This window comes from Muntiacus reevesi, chromosome 1, assembly GCF_963930625.1.
Source record: "Muntiacus reevesi chromosome 1, mMunRee1.1, whole genome shotgun sequence".
NCBI classification, from domain to species: Eukaryota; Metazoa; Chordata; class Mammalia; order Artiodactyla; family Cervidae; genus Muntiacus; species Muntiacus reevesi.
The window spans coordinates 198,940,195-198,960,150 of record NC_089249.1 but is presented as its reverse complement, the minus strand read 5'-3'; the positions used below and the strand labels follow the sequence as shown (position 1 = coordinate 198,960,150).

Genomic DNA, 19,956 nt, shown 5'->3' with positions numbered 1-19,956 from the left:
GAGGAAAAATGCTTTGCAACTGAAGTTCAGGCCACTGGGCCACTCCTGCCTGGTCCAAGGAAGGGCCTCTCGGGCAGTGTACTCTGGGTGCCAGGGTGAGCTTTAGGCGGATCTGCCTTTAATGGGAGAGGCTCCCTGCTCTTCCCCAGTCCCTTGTCCCGTCTTCCTGGTACCAGAAGTGGAGCCGGGCACCTCATTTCCCAGCCACGCTTGTGGGTTCAATGTGTGTAGCCTGAGTTTATATCACTTCCTGGCTTAACACCTCCCCTGGGGACATCCCTGGTGCCCAGTGGTTAAGAACCTGCCTTGCAATGGAGGAGATGTAGGTTTGATCCCTGGACGGGGAACTAAGAGCCCACATGCCGTGGAACAACTAAGCCCTCCCTTGTACTGCAACTACTGAGCTTGCTCGCCAGAACTAGAGAGTCCATATGCACTGCAACAAAGATATCTGCATGACTCAGTGAAGATCCCACATGTCACAGCTAAGACCCAGTGCAGCCAAACAAACCAAAAACCTCCCCGGGTGCCAGCTGTGCTCATGAAACCCAGCTCCCGGCTATGGCTTGCTGGGGCCACTGTCCCCTCTGCTTGAGTCTCTCTCCTGTTCCTCAGATGGTCCGGCACTGTCCAGCCCCAGGGCCTTTGCACATGCCACTTTCTCCTCCTAGCACGTGCTCCCCCAAGCTCTTCGAAAGGCAGGCTCCTTCTCAGCACTTCCAACAATGCCTCCAAGAGACCCTTCCCGGCCTCCCAGAGGGGCCGCCCACCATCTAAGCCTGATTACTGCCTGTTACCCTGTCTCACTCGCTCTTGTCAGTTGCCTGGGATCTGCCTTGCTCTCCTTGATGGAGTGTAGGCTCCATGAGCAAGGGCAGAGGCTGGCTGCAGCCTGGGCAATCATTTATCTCTGGAGCCTGGCATGGGGTAGGCTCTCCCAGCAAAAAAGAACACAGAATCATACGAGAGGGTAAACTTAGAGGAAGAGCGGGTGGCCCACAAGGTACCCAGAAACTTGCCCCTGCTCCAGGGTCCCACCTTGATCCTCCCCATCCTGTCCCACACCCTCATGCTCTAACACAGGAGTCAGCAAACTCTCCATCAAGGGCCAAGTGTCTTTTCTTCTTTTTTTACTATGTATATTTTTTGGTTGCACCGTGTCTTAGTTGCAGCCTGTGGGATCTAGTTCCCTGACCAGGATTCGAACCTGGGCCCCCTGCATTGGGAGCCCTTAGTCTTAGCCACTGGACCACCAGAGAAATCTCAGGAGCTGCAAGTCTCAACTACTCGTTTCTGCCATGGTGGCACGGAAGCTGCCGTAGAGAGAGAGAACACAAGGGAAAGAGAACAGGTATGGCTGCCTTCCAATGAAATGTTACTTATGGACGCTGAAATTTCAGCTTCATGTACTATTCACGCGTCATGCAATATGGCTTTCTCCCCAGCCATTTAAAAATGTAAAGCACCATTTTTAGCTCCCGAGATGCACAAAATCAGACGATGCATGCTAGATGGTAGGTAAGTGGGCTGTGGTTTGCTGACCTGTGGTTTCTCTCTGTCTTTATTTTCTTTTAATGTAGGCACATTTTCTAATCTGTTTGATCCTATAAGTGCACTCCTCATCAATTAAATTGAATGTGGAAAATTTTCTGGTGGTCCAGTGGCTAAGACTTGGGGCTCACAATGCAGAGGGCCCAGGTTCCATCCTTGGTCGGGGAACTAGACCCCATATGCCAGTAAAGTAATACCCCAGTGCAGCCTAGTAAATAAATATTTAAAAGAAAAAAAAAGAGAAATATGTTGCTGTTCATGGCACACAGGAAGTTCTCAAGTGCTTTCCAAACCACATAAAGCTCCTCGACTCAGCAATGGGCCCCTCGAGGGTATGTGTGTTTTCCTCTTGTCAAAATTAATAGTAGCAATATTTGTAGAACTTTTGGGTCTGTGCTGAAGACTGTACAAAGCTTAAAAAAAAACTGTTTTAAACAAAGCACCATGTGTCTCACTCTCCAGTGGTTCACACATCTCTGGATTTATCATTGGAATGTTCGTTATCCATTGATTTCCTACTCCTGAAAGAACAGACCTAACTCTATGAGGCATATTTCTTTCTCCAAAGTTCTCAAACAGAGGTATCATGATTTTTGTTTAAATAAATATTCAGGGCTTATATTATATGAAACTTTTGTTCACAGTGCAACAGTGTCCACTAAGGAACACTTTTATTTTCTAGGACTTGCTCTTTGCTCTTCCTGGAGTTAGTGATTGCCTTTGTTTTGTTTGTCTGTGACTCTCTCCCCGAGCTCCTCGAGTGGAACTAACTACCCCAAACAGGAGCAGCTGTTGCCTGGTTGTGCTTCTGACCCCTCTTTCTTTAGCACCCAGGACTCCTGAGATGTAGCTCCAGTTTCTTGGGGCCAAGTCTCCTGTTTATTGGTTTGTGCCTTTGTTTTAGGAATTCATACTCCCCGGGCATTCCCAGAGGAAGTGTTTTCCGTCACTCTCCTGTGTGATTGGTGGTCTGACTGAGGACAGGTGTTTTGGGTAGCAGAGCGCTCTGGGGACACAGTCCCTTGTCTCAGGTCTTCCAGCTTCCAGTCTTGGACTGCTAAACAATCTGAACTGTTCTGCTTCCTCATTTTCTGCTTGTCACTTTTTTCCCCTCCTCTTTTCTCTCTGGAAGCTTGTAGAATCTTCTCTGTCTTCTTTTGTTTTTGTTGTTCACCCAGTTGTGTCTGACTCTTTGTGACCCCATGGACTACAGCATGCCAGGCTTCCCAGTTCTTCACCAATTCCTGGAGTCTGCTCAGACTCACGTCCACTGAGTTGGTGACACCATCCAACCATCTCATCCTCTATCGCCCCTTCTCCTCCTGCCCTCAATCTTTCTCAGCATCAGGTTCTTTTCCAGTGAGTTGCCTCTTCACATCAGGTGGCCAAAGGATTGGAGCTTCAGCTTCACCATCAGTCCTTCCAATGAATATTCAGGGTTGATTTCCTTTAGGATTGACTGGTTCGATCTCCCTGCTGTCCAGGGGACTCAAGAGTCTTCTCCAGCATCTCGGTCCAAACATATCAATTCTTTGGCCCTCAGCCTTTTTTATGGTCCAACCCTCACATCCATACATGACTACTGGAAAAACCATAGCCTTGATGATACAGACCTTTGTTGGCAAAGTGATGTCTCTGCCCTCCCCACCCAAATTCTTATTTTCATGGCTGCATCAGGTTTTAGTTGCAGCACGTAGAATCTTCACTGTGACATGTGGAATCTAGTTCCCTGACCAGGGGTCAAACCCGGGCCTCCTGCATTGGGAGTGCAGAGTCTTAGCCACTGGACCACCAGGGAAGTCCCTCTATCTTCTCTTTGTTCTCCACATCCTTCCCTTTTACAGTGTGGGTTTGCTGTGGATCTATTTTCACCTGTGATGCTATACAGTTGGTGGGCTCTGTCATGTTTTCCATTCCTGGCAAACTTTTTGGATGATGTCACTGGTGATTTTTTCCACTTTTGATGTCCCTGGTCTGTCTTTGTGGAACTCTTCTTAGTCACGTATCGGGCTTCCTGAATTGATCTAATTTTCTTGTCTACATTTTTTTTTCCTTTTTGTCTTCTCTGTTTTTTTTTTTCTCTTCCAACCCTTCTGTTGCCATTTGAATTTCGATCATCAGGTTTTTTGTTTCCAAGGGCTTTTTTTCTGGTTATTTGAGCATTCCTTTTCAAAGGGCAAATTTAAGCTTGTTTCCTGGCTCATGTACTTTCTACTAGCTCTCTGAGGATAGTTTATATACATAAGGTGTTTTTTTTTTTTTCCCTAGAACTGCTTTCTTTTGTTCTTATTCTTTCCTCCAAGTTGTGTGCTCATGCACGCTCAGTTGCTTCAATCATGTCTGACTCTTTGCACCCCTACAAGGTGTAGCTTGCTAGGCTTCTCTGTCCATGGCGATTCTCCAGGCAAGAATACTGGAATGGGTTGCCATTGCCTCCTCCAGGTGATCTTCTTGACCCAGGGATCAAACCCGCGCCTTTTATGTCTCCTGCATTGGCAGATGGGTTCTTTACACTGAGCCACCTGGGAAGCCCTCCTCCCAGTTATTTCCGGCTTCTTTGATGGTTAACATTCAAGAGGAGAGGGCTACGGAGCTGACAGGACGCTCCTCACCGTGGGAGTGGCTTCACTCTGGGGTGATTATGGGGGGACAGGACACTGTTGGGGAGTCCTCGAACATCAGCAGCACCTGTAGGGCTTTTTTCACTCACATGCATGTTCTGTGTATGACTTCCATTCTAATCACCAGTGTTTGCCCTCACCCCTGCCCTCCACTGTGCCCATATTCCTGGGACTAAACCTTTCTGGGCAGCAAGCTTTTAAAAAAAATGCATTTTATGTTTGTGTCTCCATTTTTGCTGTTCTTCAGTTGTTCAGTCATGCCTGACTTTTTGCCACCCCATGGACTGCAGCATGCCAGGCCTCCCTGTCCCTCATCATCTCCTGGAGTTTGCCCAAGTTCATGTGCATTGCATTGGTGATGCCATCCAGCCATCTCATCCTCTGACACCCTCTTCTCCTTCTGCCCTTGATCTTTCCCAGCATTAGGGACATTTTTGCTGCCCTGAAAATAGGTTCATCAGTAACCTCTTTCTAGATTCCATATATATGTGTTAAAATACGATATTTGTTTTTCTCTTTCTACTTACTTCACTCTGTATAATAGGGAGGTTCAAGAGGGAGGGGACATATGTACATCTATGACTAATTCATGTTGATGTATGGCAGAAATAAAATCAATATTGTAAAGCAATTGTCCTTCAATTAAACATAAATAAAAATTTTTTAAAAGCTGTGATGCAACTAAACTTGGTGCACAACCACTACTGAACCTGTGCTCCAGGGTCTATGAGTCACAACTACTGAAGCCAGTATGCCCTAGAGCCCGTGCTCCGAAACAAGAGAAGTCACTGCAACAAGAAGCACGTGTAAAGCAACAGAAACCCAATGTATTTTATTACTGAGTTTTCCCCACTGCCCTGCAAGGTTGGTGCTGTGAGTTTTAATCCAATTTCATAAGAGGCTCTGGGAAGTGAAGTGAGCGCCTGACACTCCATGGCTAATATGTTAAAGGGTCACGGAGTCACCCTTTCTGAGTGAAGCGACTCTGGCTCCGCTTTGGGTTCTCTCAAGGAAGGCGATGTTTGCTGATTGTTGTTGTTCGGTTACTAAGTTGCATCCGACTCTCTGTGACCCCATGGACTGCAGCATGCCAGGCTTCCCTGTCCTTCACTGTCTCCTGTAGTTTGCTCAAACTCATGTCTGTTGAGTCGATTTGCTGAGTGAACATTGAGCCAACCTCAGCATTCTCAGTCAGGGACACAGAGAGATCCTATGAGCAATGGCCCATGGCACATAATAAGGTGTTCAATCAACATGTGTTGCATGAATGAGATGATGATAGAACAACAGCTGAATATCCAAGACATGACAGAGGGAGACCTAACTGTTAAACGTACGTGCAGGAAAGTATCTTGGAAAATGAGAGGGCATGGTCCTGAATTGGGGACCAGAGTGGGTCTCTTTAAAGTGGGGGTGGGGTGGGGTGGGGAACTCACACAGCTCTGATGGAATGTGGTCTTGCACATGGAAGTTTCAAATGCCTTAAAATGCTCATTCCTTTAAACATTCAGGAAGGTGTTTGCCGAGGTGTAATTTGTAATCTGCAAACAGTCTAAACGTCCAACAGCAAGAGAACAATTAAGCAAATTAGGGTATGTTCATGCAGTGGAATGCTGCTGCTGCTACTGCTGCCAAGTCACTTCAGTCGTGTCCGACTCTGTGCGACCCCATAGATGTCCGACTCTGTGCGACCCCATAGATGGCAGCCCACCAGGCTCCCCCATCCCTGGGATTCTCCAGGCAAGAATTCTGGAGTGGGTTGCCATTTCTTTCTCCAATGCATGAAAGTGAAAAATGAAAGTGAAGTCGCTCAGCCTGGAAAATCCCATGGATGGAGGAGCCTGGTAGGCTGCAGTCCATGGGGTCGCTAAGAGTTGGACACGACTGAGTGGAACGCTACACAGCTATTAAAAACTACATCTCTTCAAAGGAGAAACATTGTATGACATCCCTTGTATGTGGAATCTAAAAAGAAATGATACAAATGAACTTACAAAACAGAAAGAGACTCACAGACTAAGAGAAGGAATTTATGGTTGCCGGGAGGAAGGGATAGTTAGGGAGTTTGGTATGGATATGTACACACTGCTATATTTAAAACAGATAATCAACAAGGACCTGCTGCATAGCACATGGAACTCTGCTCAATGTTAGGTGGCAGCCTGGATGGGAAGGGGGTTGTGGGGGAGAATGGACACATGTACAGGTATGGCTGAGTCCCTTTGCCCTCCACCTGAAACTATCACAACATTGTTAATTGGCTCTACCCACGTACATAGTAAGCTAAAGAGAAGAAACAGACCAAAAAACTACATCTCTTCATAGTAGCCACAAAGTGGAAGTGACCCAAATGTCCATCAACTGGTGAATGGATCAAATGTGGTCCATCCACACACATGTAGTCAAAGCTATGGTTTTTTCCTGTAGTCATTTATGGATGTGAGAGTTGAACCATATTTTAGCATCTTGATAATAATGAAAAAGATTTGTCTCCAAAGGTCTCCAGAGGAATTAAATTAGAAAAACTATATCTAAGCACCTTGAAAACACAGCTGAGAAATCAAAGTTGTTATAATGTCAAGTGAAGAAAAGGAGGAACGAAAGTGGTATAAACAGCGCACCTGTAACCAAGAGTGTGGAAAATGAGAAAACTGGAAGGAAACAGTATTAACAGTTGTTAACTTTACTTCCCTTCTTCCACTTTTCTTGAGATTTCCAAGATTTTGTAATTGGAAAAACCCAGTGCATGAAAAGAAAATTTTATTGTGTTAAAATAGACATGATACCATAGACAAATGAAATAGACAAAATACCATTGTAACCATTTTTAGATGCACAGCTCAGTGGCATTAAGTGTATTCATATGGTTGCACAATCATCCCCATCATATGATGCAGTCATTCATATGATTCCCTACCATCATCTCCAGAACTTTCTCATCTTCCCAAATTGAAACTCTGCCCCCATGAAACACTGCCCACAGTGACTTCCCCATCCACTCCCCCTCCCCCAGCCCCTGACCCCTGCCATCTACTTCCTATCTCTACAGATTTGACTCCTCTAGGACCTCCTGTGAGTGAAATAAGACAGTGTGTGTCCTTCTGTGTCTGGGTTATTTCACTGAGCATCATGTTCCCAAGGTTCATCCATGTTGTAGCAGGTGTCAGAACCTCCTTCCTTTTTAAGGCTGAGTAATATTCCATCATGTGAGTGACCATACTTGTTTATTCATCATCTGTAATGGACACTTGGCTTTTGGCTTTTTCTCACCATTTAGCTGCTGTGAATCCTGCTGCTGTGAAAATGGGTGTTCCATGAACAGCAAATATCTGTTTTCTAGTATCTTTATTTTTCAGAGCTTGGGCAGATATACACAGGGTGATACTCCCCATGCCCAGCTGCCTACTCTGGGCTGCCTTCTCCATGAGTCCTCTGGCCTGTTCACTCTGAAGAGCCTTGATCCGCTTACCTGAAACATCTCCTCAGCCTTACAAACAGGTGACCTAACAGGTGACCAGGGAGAGGATGGAGCCAACGTCTCTCCAAACGAGTTCGGACCGGCCGAGCCCAGAGATGCTTCCTGTACCACGGAGCATGACTTATCTGGACCAGGGGCTGCAGTGCGTTTTCGTGGTTTTCATTCAGTGTTATTGGTGACCTTAGCAGGTGCGGTTGCAGGCAGGTCTGCCCTCTCATGTTTGTCTCTCCTGGACTGCCTGCCGGGTCTGGTTCTGGCCCTGCCCACACCACCCGCGTCATCCCTCCCACACGCAACACCATCTCCTAGCAACCGGGCTGGCCTCCAGCATCCCACAGCCTGAGGTCCCGCTGTCTCTGGCTGCTTTTCTCCCCTCTGTCCCCCCACAGCAGTCTCAGTTCTCAAGTGCCTGGTCCTGAGTCTCCCTGCCAGCCACCTGCCTGCTCCGGGGTCCTCTACCCAGTGGGAAGAGGGTTGGGAAGCAAAACTGAGAAGCCATTGCTCTTCAGGCCTGCAGCAGGCACCACCGCCTGGGCGTTCCGTCCATCTGGACCGAGTACATCGTTCACCAGCTGTCTGAGTCTGTGGCTGTGTTGCCTAAACTCGGTGTCTCGCAGTTGCTAAGGGGGCAGATTTAACTCTCTGTCAGCTGGGCTGGTTTTAAACCACCTGATGGAGAAGGTCACACCCGTCTTCCCCAGGAGGCAGGGATGGGACGGTGAGCCATGGCTTGTGAGATTCTGGGGGCTGCCGTGGCCAGGATGAGAGAGAGGCCCATGGTAGCGGGACAGGGTTGTAGCCGTGACTGTCCACTACCCCCACCAAAACTGCTAACCCATTCTCCCTTCCCTCCATCCTCTCATCGCCTTAGCTAAAGCCCTCACCCTGACTGGTACGGTAATCTCCTGGGATAAGACCAGAACAGGTGGTGTCATTTCACCTGGTGGGAAAGGAATTCCTCCAATACAGAGACCCATCTGAGGGCAGGGGCATGGCTTCGAATATTAACTTGCTAACTTGGTGTCTTCGAGACCTGGGGTACCATGGTAAGACCGATGCACAGTTTCTGTCCACAGACAATTCATAGTGGCGGTGAGCAGGGGGGAGGCCGATAACAAGCTATTTCAATCGGTTCTGTGTGGGTCTGAAGGAAACAGAGTTATGTGACAAGCCAAAGGGGTCAAGGGTTTCCCTGGTGGCTCAGATGGCATAGAATCTGCCTGCAATGCGGGAGACATGGGTTTGATCTCTGGTTTGGGAAGATTCCCTGGAGAAGGGAATGGCAACCCACTCCAGTATTCCTGCCTGGAGAATTCCATGGACAGAAGAGCCTGGTGGGCTACAGTCATTGGTCGCAAAGAGTCAGATGTGACTGAGTGACTAACACTTTCACTGAGGGGGTCCAGGAGGCCTCTCTGAGACCCAGAGGAGAAGAGCAGTGGCTGTACATACAGGTCGGGGAAGGGCTGACCAGGCAGTGGGAACAGCATGTGCAAAGGCCCCGGGGCAGCGGGACATGGGCTGGTTCACTGAGGACCAGCAGAGACTAGTCGGTCTGCAGTGGAGACACTGAGGTGGAGGGTGGCCCCTGGGGTTCCTCTGGGGGCATTGTCAGGATCAGGTGTTTTATCTTGGGTGCAGTCCTGAGTTTTACCCAGAGCCCCAGCTGCTGGAGGACTAAAGCTGTGAGTGGAGCAGCAGGCAGGGACCAACAGGACTTCTTATTGGCTTGGCCCAGAGGAACCCAGGAGGTCCCCAGTCGTGGTGGCAGTGGTAGCCTGGGCAGCTGGGCGAACAGCAGGGCTGTGGATGGAGATGCAGAGGGGGAGGGCTGTGTGGGCAAGGCTGCCCTGCGTGAGTGGACAGTGTCCTCTGAGCCTGATCTGTGACCATGGCCAAGACCTGCTGAGGGGCTGCTCTGTCTCCTGGCATTGTTGGGATGCCACTCTCCCAGGAAGGGCATGGAAGTGGAGGAGACAGCCTACCCTCCTGGGGAGGTCGAGTGGTCAGGCACCAGCTGGCCACTTCCTGTTTCTGATAGATATCGCTCCAGCTAGAACCAGACTCAGCTCTGTTTGCACCGGAGGGCTGATGTTCCCTTAGCTCAGCTATGAGCAGGAGGTACTGGCCGTCTCCCTGCCCAGGTCTGTGCTCATGGGCATGTGCCACTCCCACCAGGGGCCACGCAACCCTGCCCGCCTCGTACACCTCTGGCCTCCCAACCACTGCCTGGGGATGCCCCCGGGGACTTGAAGCTGTCAGGGGCTCAGCTGTGACGGGTCTCCTTATCTAGACCCCCTCCTGCTGCCCCCTGAGGTTTGCAATGAGGACTTGGGGAAACAGCGGGGGGAGCTCTTGGTAGGGGGCCTGTAGGCAGAGAGCCACCCCTCCCACTCAGCTTGGTTGCCCCCTCTTGCAGGAAGCCTTCTGAGTCCCACCTCCTGCTGACAGCCTGCCAATAAGAGTATCTCCTGGACCAGGGCAGGCTGGCTTCCTCGAGTGGCTGTGGATGTGTGTGAGATGAGTGCTGTGTTGGATCCCTGGTGTTGGGGTGGGGGTCTGCAGAGCCTGGCTTCTCTGTGGCCCCGGGGACCTCGGTAAGGAGAGGGCCTGAGAAGACGCCCACACCTGGACCTCCTCCCATCCACACTCCCAGTCTCAGCGCCTTGGGGAGATGTACTGGCTGCTCATCCTGCCTGGAGCCCAGCAGGGTCACTGCGTCCCGTGTGGGCCGCACCAAGACACAAGCATACCTCGTTTATTCCCCACCCTCCAAGCTTCCAGGTGGTTCCACGAAGACACTAGATGTGAAGCTGCACACAGATTGTCCCTTAAACACAGAGGTGAACTGGAAAGAGTCAAGTGACCAGGAGAGACAGTGTCCGCCCAAAGATGGACATGGCCCCTTCAGCACCACTGGGCAGCCAGGGGAGAGGAGGAGAAGTAGCGAAGAGGGAAGTTTGGACAGATGGGGGTGGGGACTGGATGGGGCTGCTTCCACGCCCACCTGCCTGGGGGAGGGGGCGCCTGATCCCATGCCCCACCCCGGGCAGAGCCCCCAGACTCTGCCTCTGAGGGGTGGGCCCCGGACCCACGTTGGCTGCACCTATGCAAGGAGGATGAGAGAAAGATGGAGGCAAACCAGCCCTGAATGAGGCACACAGAGGGGCTCCCCACAGTGCAGAAGGCTCGCAGGGGCACAGCATGCGGACGGGAGGGGGGTCACTGATGTTCCTGGGGTCAGGGGCCCGCCCAGCCTGCACCCTCACCACCCAGGGGCTCTGTGGCCCCTTCCATGGCAGGCAGGGGCGAGCCCAGCTCAGACCCTGCAAACCTCTGGCCGAGCCTCCAGGCTGGGGAGCTGTCACAGGCAATGTGTTTGGAACCAGCTGGACTTGGGGACGGGGGACTCCCAGGCTTGGCCAACACCCCCTTCCAACCTGCTTCCAAGGCAGGCTTCCTGATGTGGGGCCCTCGGTGGGCTTGCCCATGTTATGTCAAATCCACGTGCGCTGGGCGCATCCACACGAAGTCATTAAAAACCCACACCCTTCACAGGCCACAGGGTGACTTTAAAGCTAGCAAGAAAAGCCAGGGTTTACTGTTGTGCTGCCCCTTCTCGCCCCGGGGTGAAGGCAGGCCTCGGGTGCTGCTCCAACCCCCACAGCTCAAATTGCCAGATGAAGAGAGTTCACTAATGATTTAAGCACAGATGTGTTTAAAAAAATCTACAGAACGTTATTGCAAAGGGAAACGTGGACTGTCGGTGTCAGGGGTGAAGCGGCCGCTCAGCGGCAGCGTGTCAGGTCCCGCTGGGGAGGCGAGGCCGCTTCCTCTGGTCGCCGCCCCCCTTGGCCTCCGGCTCGCCTGCCTCCTGTGGCCTCTTCCGGAAGCGTGCCCCCAGCCTGATTCTGGGAGGCGGGAGCGGGTCGATGCCCAGGATCTTGTGGATCTGCCGGAACGCCAACATGCGCAGGGCGTGCTGGGGGCAGACCAGCTGTCAGGACCTGCCTGCCGGCGCCCACTGGCCCGCCTCACACAGCCTGTGCAGACTCAGGCATCCTCGCACCCTCCCAGCAATGGCCAAGGTCAGAGCACCTCTGGGCGGGAGGAACTGTGCTGGGAGCTGTTCACACCCGCTGGTGCCGAGGACGCTGCCGGGAAGCCTGGGAACCTCAGCTCTTCTTGCTAGGGGGACCCTGAATCCTGCTTCTCCCAGTTGGGCTCTGATTAACAGCAATTTGACTCTTTCCACTTAAGACCCTTCATAAAGTCATGCCCAATATGAAGTCTGCTGAAGAGACTTGCTCATTAATAGAAATTTGCAAATGAAAGGGAAGCCAGAGATGGGGCGGTGGGGATGGGGGTGGGGGTGGGCAATGCTTTGGTTCTTGAAGCTGTTGAGGCGCAGCAGGAGGCCTGGCTAGGTGTGTGCAGACCTGGGGCATTTGGGTACCCCCAGGACGATGAGGCTCCAAGTCTGCACCTCATCACGGCCTCAGTTCTGGGCTGGGCTGGCCCTGCCCCTGGAAGCAGTCCTGTCACCCACAGGCCACCTGATTCTGCAGGGAAGAGGATGGGAAGCGGGCCCAGACCATTTCCTGGGATGCAGCAGAGATGTGCACAGGGGCTGGGAGCCGGGCTGCCTTGCAGCCGGCTCATGTGGGCCCAAGTTGGGCTGGCTTCCTACCTGGGCACTGGCTGTGATGTCTTCTCGTTCCTGGAGGGTCATGGAGCTGAGGGCATCCATCTGGTCTCTCTCACAGGGATCCTGGAGCCCAGGCCCATCTGGACGAGGAGGGGTTGGTGGGAGCAGCAGAGAAGCAGATGCACCCTTGTGAAGGCTGCCACCACGGCTCTGCGATGTTGGAAGTCTGCGCCTGGACCCCACGGGCCCATGGACCACAACTGGGCCTCTTCCTGCCAGTCCCCCTCTGGCCCCACATGCCTTCAGCAGAGCTCCTCGCAGCCTGTGTGTGTGTGTGTATGCACGTGCACATGTGCACACGCGTGGGTGAGTGTGCAGTTACATAAAGGGCTCACACCACAGGCCCATATATCACACTCTTCTTCCATGAAACACGCTATCATCCAAATCACCAAAACAACTGGAAAACACTGTCTGCATGTAACACGTCATGTGGGTTGTCCCCCACCATCTCTTCCTCCCGCTACCACTCAGGACGCCATGAACATCTCTGTGTCCAGCTCACCATGGACCTCCTGTTGTTTCCTTCGGAAGCATCCCCTGGGTTACCCCTGGTTCCCCAGGAAAGATGGATGTGGCATCAGAGGATCAGATGGAACCCCCCTCCAGCCTGCACCCGCCTCTCCTTCCACCCGTCCACGCCTCCTCACGGCTCCCTTGGGTGAGTGACACGCATGTGTGTGTCTGTGTCCACTGTCCTGCCTAGGTTGGATGGGGTGCTCGAGTGTTCTGTAGAGGCTCCTCTGTCCACCTGCCCCACTCCCCCATAGCCCCTGGTGTCTGCCAAGTGCTCCAGGGTCTGAGCTGCTGGCCAATGGGGACTGACCTGTGAGGAGCGTCCCTGAGGCCACGCACTCCAGGACTCGGCGCACGGCATCCCCGGGGCTCAGGGGCCCCTTGGTGCTGCTCAGGGCCTTCTCCACCAGCAGCTCCATGGCCTGGGCCGGGCAGGGACAGAAAAGGAGACCCAGGCCTTTGAGGGGACAGCGGTTGTGCAGGTGGCCAGGTCTCCAGGGGACATGGGACCAGACGCTCCCGCCCAGTGCCCCCTCACGCCCACCCGGGGGCCACCAGACCTCACTGCCCTGGCGTGGCCATGGGCGTGGCCATGCCTGGAGGGCCCAGGGACAGGGTTGGGGTGTGAGCTGTCGTGGGGGCATGTCTACACTTAAGGGAAAGGGGCTCTGGGAAATGCGTGACCCCCTACCCCCCGCAAATGTCTGAGTGAACCTCTCTGGTCACTCAGCACGGGGCAGCCGCTGTGCCACCCACCCGGGGTGGAGCTGAAAGTGGACGTCTCCTCAGACCACAGGCAGGAAGCCGAGGTCTGGGGGGCACCAGAGCCCCTGGTTTTGGAGATGGCCCCCATGAGTAAGGTCAAGGGCAGCCTGGGTTGAGGTGTGGGGAGTGTCCAGGAGCCCGCCTGTGGGCATGGGAGCCAATGGACTGGCTACAGATGGCTGCAGAGAAGAGGCACGCGCCCCTCCAAGTTCAGGGCCAGATTCCCAGGGAAAAGGTCAAAGGTGAAAGCCTTAGAAACCTACAGGTTGTCTCGGTCACTGGGGAGGTCAGTGGGCGTGTGACAGGAGAGGACACTCAGAGATGAGACCCTGAAAGTCGAGGCAGGGAGCCCCAGTGTGTGGCACTGGAGGTCACACGAGGCAACTTTGGGGGTTTGAGGTACCCAGGGTCCCTTGCATCCTCTCTCCTCTCCTCTCCCCCTGGAAGGGCTCCAGGGCCAGCTGAAGGGATGCGTCAGGGTCACAGGGTTCTCTCCTTCAGAGGAAGTGGGTCTGCCCCAGGCCTAGAGGTCAAAGTGGAGCCAGGACAGGTACCGGCTTCTTGCCCTCACTGGGGCCTCTGCACCAATGCCTGCAGGTCTAGGCAAACACCCCAGCTTTTGTTGGGGTGCCCTTGTATTTACATGCTTCCTGATTCTGCCTGAAAGGTTGTGGGTTTAAGATAATACAGTCAAATGAGGCCGTGTCCTGTGGCAAGCCTCCCCCTGGGACTCAGACTGACACCAGCCTTTTCTCAGAAAGCTGGACACTGGACAAGGATACGAGGCTCGGCCTAACAAGGCTGTGGCCTGGCAGGGTTTGGGAGCTTCCTAAATCAAGGCTGGCCCCCTGGCGCTGTCTTACCCAGTCCGGCAGGGCGCCCCAGGTGGGCACGCGCTGGCAGAGGTCCCGGAAGACCCTGATGACGATCACACAGGGCTGCAGGCCGCTGGCTCTCGCCTTTGGGGGAAGAAGCACATGGGAAGCCCCAGGAAGCTCTGAGCACATGGCTGGGGTGGGACGGGGAGCTATAGTCGGGGCCAAGAGAGCGAGACTGAGTCAGGGCAGTGAGCCTGGCCGGCGGTCCCATGCTGGCAGTGGAGGCATCGAGGGACTCCAGTGTGATCAGGCCAGCCTCCTGGGCTGTGGGAGGCAACCGGAAGCAGACTCCACTCCCAAATGGCCCAGTCTACACCCTAGTGCCAACCAACGGGGCCAGAGCGGTGGTCACCCCTTTCAAGCTCCCAACCCAATTGGCCAAGAAGTGACCTCCGTCACGATGGGGAGTGCGGGGCAAGGACACATAGCCACCCCACCCATGTCTGCCCCTGGCCTCTCCTGGGAGCCCGCCCGCCGCTAACCTGGAACCACTTGGCGTGGCGGAGAGCAGCCAGTGCCTGGAGGCACTTCTCTGGGCTCAGGACATCTCCTGGGTCCGGCGGAGGCACCTCGGTTCCTTCTAGAAGAGAAGGGCAGGTAGGCCGGCCACCCCTCCCCCTATTCCCACCTCCTGGACCCTCAGGTCCCTGGGCCTCACTGTGTTCTTCCATTCATCAGGAAGACATGCAGCTCGGCTTGCTGGCCCTGTCTCCAGACACTGACACTGGGACACAGAGCTCTCCTCTTGAAATACCACCCCTCCCCGAGACTCTGTGGTCCCTTTCCTCCAAGAGCTCCATGTTCAGGTGGAAAACTAAGAATGAAGCTGGATTTCCAGAAACTTCCACGTGCGTGTGTGTTAGGGTCAGGTTTGAGCACATGCCATCACGGATGACCAGGGCCCCATGTCGGCAGAAATGTCTGTTTTTTCTTCCTTCTGCTTGCTTTAGGAAGATTCTTCTCCCCTCGTCCCGTGAGGCCCTGGTGTTCAGGTCTCAGGAGGGAGCACCGCTCTTCCCCCGTACCCCCCAGGCCTGGGTCAGTTCCTGGGGGCTGAGAACCAGCACAGAAACAGCTGAATGCAGCCCCCTCCCACCCAGCAGCAGCTGGTAGGGTATGGACCCCAATGAGGAGCAGCTCTGGGGGTCCAGGGTGCCTGCAGAGGGGCTTCCTGCTCTCTGGCCCCCTCCAACCTGCCCCCTCCCCAACATTCCCAGTCCCCGTTTGTTGGCAGAGGAGCAAGCTGGAGCAGGCCTGAAGCTGGGGTCGAAGGGCGAGCATCACTGTTTCTTCCGACTGCATCTACTTTCAGATGACACGTGACACTCCCCTTATGACAAATGATAATGGCTTTCCACTCACAGTTCAAAGGCTCTCTTCTTTAAAAATGGAAGAGCCAAAAAGGAGTTGAATCAGAGAAAGCAGCAGTGGTTCGTGGCCCTCAGTCAAGGCAACAATCAGGAAGAGGGTCTGAGAAAGGCTGGAGTTTGGGAAAGGGTCCCAGGGGCTGTCCCAGGGGTTCCCCACTCCTGAGCATGAGACTCGGGGTGCCCTCCGGCCTGGCCCACACCCTCTGTGTTAGCTGCCCTCTGGCCTCGGCCTGTACTCCTCCCACTTGCCCAGGCAGCAGTGCCCATGTGTCTCAGGTCCCCAGGGCCCCTGCTTGGCTGGGGGACCCGGCACAGTGGGTCTCCTCGGGGCGAGGAGCAGGTGCCTGTGTAGCCTGAAGGCTCAGGGGGAAGGGCCCCGAGCACGCCTGCCACAGCCACGTTCTGAGCCACTTGACACTTGTCCCAGCTCTCTTCCTGCCTTCTTCCGCTACCCCGAGGCCTGGCCCTTATCTGACTAGGGCATCCAGGCTTGACGGAAGCACAGGAAGGTGGTGGTGGCACCCCTCCCCCTAAACCAGAGCAGAAGTGGGCGCTGCCCTAGGCTGCCAGGTATGTGGGAAGAGGGGGCTGAACAGAAGGGCCCGACCGCACCTCGGTCTGTGGAGGGGTCCTCCCGCATCAGGGGCGAGGTGATGGACACAGCGACCTGTATCCGGGGCTCCTCGCAGGAGGAGATGACGATGCTGGCGTCCGGGTCAGAAGACACCTCGTACTTCTCGTCTGTGACCACCTGCAAGGCGCACATACAACATGAGGCTTCAGGACTCCACCTGAGAGGTGGGATACAGCTGGGTGTCCAGCCCCATGCCTTCTGGAGCTTCCTAGGGACCGAGACACAGCCTTGCCCTCCAGAAGTGCACATGTAGAAATACCAAGGTGCCTTCATATGTAAAAAACACCTGGAGCTCAGTAGCAACCAGATCAGCAACCCAACAACAAAACTGGCAAGCGACAGTTTGCAGAGAAAAAAACCAAAGTGACCCTTTTCACACAATGACAAAGAAAAGAGCCCCATGGTAAGGAAGAATCACATTAAAAGCAGAATGACATGCCATGGCCACCCGTAAGAAGGACAAAACTTAAGGAGTCTGAGGAGCAGCTGGGCTGGTGTGCCTAGTCACTTCAGTCACACCTGACTGTGTGTGACCCCGTGGACTGTAGCCTGCCAAGCTCCACTGTCCGTGGGATTCTCCAGGCAAGAATACTGGAGTGGGTTGCCATGTCCTTCTCCAGGGGATCTTCTGGACCCAGGGATCTCGAACCTGAGTCTCCTGCATTGCAGGCAGATTCTTTAACATCTCGGCCAGCAGGGAAGCCCCTGGCTGGCAGATCCGTGCATCTCTAAACTCCTGGTAGAGGCTGACCTGGCGACACTCACCAGGAGCTTCCAGGTTTGTGCCTTGGACCCAGATTCTGCCCCAGGAAGTGCTCCCACGCATGTGGAGCAGTGTGTGTACAAGGTTATCACTCTCTGCAGCTTCGCTGGTGACCCAGAACACTGGACACAACCTAAATGTCCAACTACACGGGAGGACCCAGCCAGCTATGGACATGTGGCAACAGGATGCCCTCCGGCCACAAGGAAGAGTGAGGCTCCCTATGCATGAGTGTGGAACGTGGCCTGACAGATCCACAATTATCGAGTGAAAACCACACAGTCCTTCATACGGCCTACCAGGCCACCCTTGGGAGGAAGAGGGCAGACGATAGTCTCTCGGAATGCAGGATAGGGGGTGCCTCCAGGCAAGGTCTGAGGCCCCTTGGCTCCGGTCTCCATCCCACACCTGCCACGGGGCCCTGGGTTCAGTCTCACCCCAGCACGGGCATCCTTACGGCCCCGCCAGCCCCGGCTCCATCACCTGGGGCTACCTGGAGGGTCAGTCCTCTGCAAGCAGAGACTCCAGGCGAGCCCCGCCCTCTCAGCAGGTCCCCTCCTCTCCAGACCGTGGTCCAGTCAGTCTCACAGGGGGACCTTAGGGAGGAGGGACTCTCCTCATGGCCATGAGAACTCCGACTGCTGCCCCCTGGGAGACGGCACAACGAAGGTGGGTTTGGTGCAGTGACCCAGTGCCTGGAGACACTTTACTGTGTCCCTCATGTTGCTCTGGAGTTCCCAAGTCACTCAGCCAGGTGACGGCTAAGAGGGTCTGTCTACATCTCTGGGGGCCAGGCACCACCAGCTCTCCCATGGCCTCTGCTCTCTTCCCTCCAGCCTCGTCCATCTTCATGGCCCTGGGTTGCCAGATTCTGGAGGACAGCGCCTGCATCTGAGCCATCTTTGCACCCCTTGCAGCATTTAGCAAAAAAACTGCTATGTCGTGGGGTGTTCAGGAAAAATGAGTGATTAAAGTGGTGAAGTTGGAATATGTCACTCCCCTGCTTAAAGCCCTCTAGTCGCCCCATTTCCCTGAGGAGGCAGTCATACCTCCCCACATGGCCTTCCCAGGTGGCACTAGAGGTAAAGAATCTGCCTGCTAGTGCAGGAGACATGAGAGACACGGATTTGATCCCTAGGTCAGGAAGATCTCCTGGAGGAGGGCATGGCAACCCGCTCCAGTATTCTTGCTTGGAGAATCCCATGGACAGAGGAGTCTGGTGGGCTATATAGTCAATAGGGTTGCACAGAGTTGGAGACAACTAAAGTAACTTAGCACTCATATGGCCTTTAAGACTGGCTTGATCTAGGCCCTCGTCCACTCAGGCTCACCTCTCCGTGGGCCTCCTGCCTCTTGGCCTCTGCAGGTTCACGTTCTTCTATGGGGAACTCTGCCTGCCCCCATCTGTCAAGGCTTCTCCTCATCTCTCACCTCACCTACTCCATCTTCTGGTGAGTCCTGTCTGCAGGACATGGTCCTGTCTACAGTGGACCCCGCGCTCCTTGGGTGCTCCCCGCCTGGCACCAGGCTTGAATCGCTCTACAGAAGATACATCAGAAGTCAGCCTTCTCTGTGTTTGCTTATTGTGTCTGCCTACCAGACTGGGAGCCCTGGAGAAGGACCTAGGAGGGACGAAGCTGAGTCCCCTCGGGAAAGGTGGCAGACAGGAAGGAGAAAGCACCCTGGGAAGTGATCATTTTAACGGAAGACGATCAATTAACATCATGATGTGATCTCCCTTTTCTTCCAGTTACTATCTTGGGTGAGAAAAGATCTATGACAATGACGGGAACTGTGCTGAAAGAGAAAGTCCGGCCAACCCTGCAGTCCTGTGCCTCCCTGGTGCTTTCCCTGCAGATCGTCCTCAAGCCAGCTGGCTAGGCTCTGTGTGGGTGTGACAGAAGTGACTGTCCTCATGAGCCGGATGTTAGACTGTTTCAAGCCCTACTGTGAACCCCCAGATAAGGGAACCCTCAAGTTCCACCAGTGGATCCCTGCGCCTGTTTCTAAAAGCAGACTGGACCGTGTCTCACCCAGGCAGACCCCGCGCAGCGCGGCCGGGCACCTCACCGGGAGCTGGAGGGGCAGCTGCTCGGCGACTCTGCGCTGCAGGGCGCGGGTGGGCTTCTGGGAGCAGAGCAGGATCAGCTGCACCGCCCGATCTCCCCGCAGGAGTAGCCCCTTCGCCAGGAGGCCGACCCGCATCACGCCTTTCAGGATCCGGGCCGAGGGGCTGGGGCGGCTGCTGAGACAAACCCATGGACCAGTGAGCAGGGGGCGGGGAAGAAGGACCCCCAACTCCTGACCCAGGGGCATGGGTTTCCTTGCCAGGCGCTCTGCGCCTCCATGTCCTCATCTGTAAAGTGGGAACATGGCCCTTCCCAGAGAGCGCCTGATTCGAGAGACACCAGGAGAACTGGGAGAACAGGGAGAGTTCTCGGACCTGAGGATGGGAACCTTTGCTGCTCAGTGGGGCTGGCAGCTGGCACCCTCTGCTGATAAACTGCATGCTGGGAAAAAGATTGCCTGACCCCAGCCACCCTCATCAGCCCCTGGCTTCTGAGCTGTCTCTGCGGCCACGTCACCCCACCTGGACTCCTCTGAGGAGACCTGGCCGGCTGCTCCCTGCCCTGCCCTCCCCTCCAGCCTGCTCATCTAGTCCCACCTCCCCT

General features: G+C 54.3%; 1 protein-coding gene across 1 annotated transcript in view; it reads right to left on the bottom strand.

Moving 5' to 3' along the window:
• Positions 1-11,331: 11,331 nt before the first annotated feature.
• ZFR2 (zinc finger RNA binding protein 2) overlaps positions 11,332-19,956 on the bottom strand; it is a 45,078-nt gene continuing 36,453 nt past the window's right edge. Inside the window, exons 13-19 of the mRNA XM_065933787.1 lie at positions 19,355-19,526; positions 16,500-16,638; positions 15,000-15,094; positions 14,503-14,598; positions 13,185-13,296; positions 12,341-12,438; positions 11,332-11,632 (exon numbers count right to left, since the gene is read on the bottom strand). Of these exons, the coding sequence (XP_065789859.1) occupies positions 11,453-11,632; positions 12,341-12,438; positions 13,185-13,296; positions 14,503-14,598; positions 15,000-15,094; positions 16,500-16,638; positions 19,355-19,526 (892 nt within the window). The 3' untranslated portion in view covers positions 11,332-11,452. The remainder of the gene's footprint in view (positions 11,633-12,340; positions 12,439-13,184; positions 13,297-14,502; positions 14,599-14,999; positions 15,095-16,499; positions 16,639-19,354; positions 19,527-19,956) is intronic.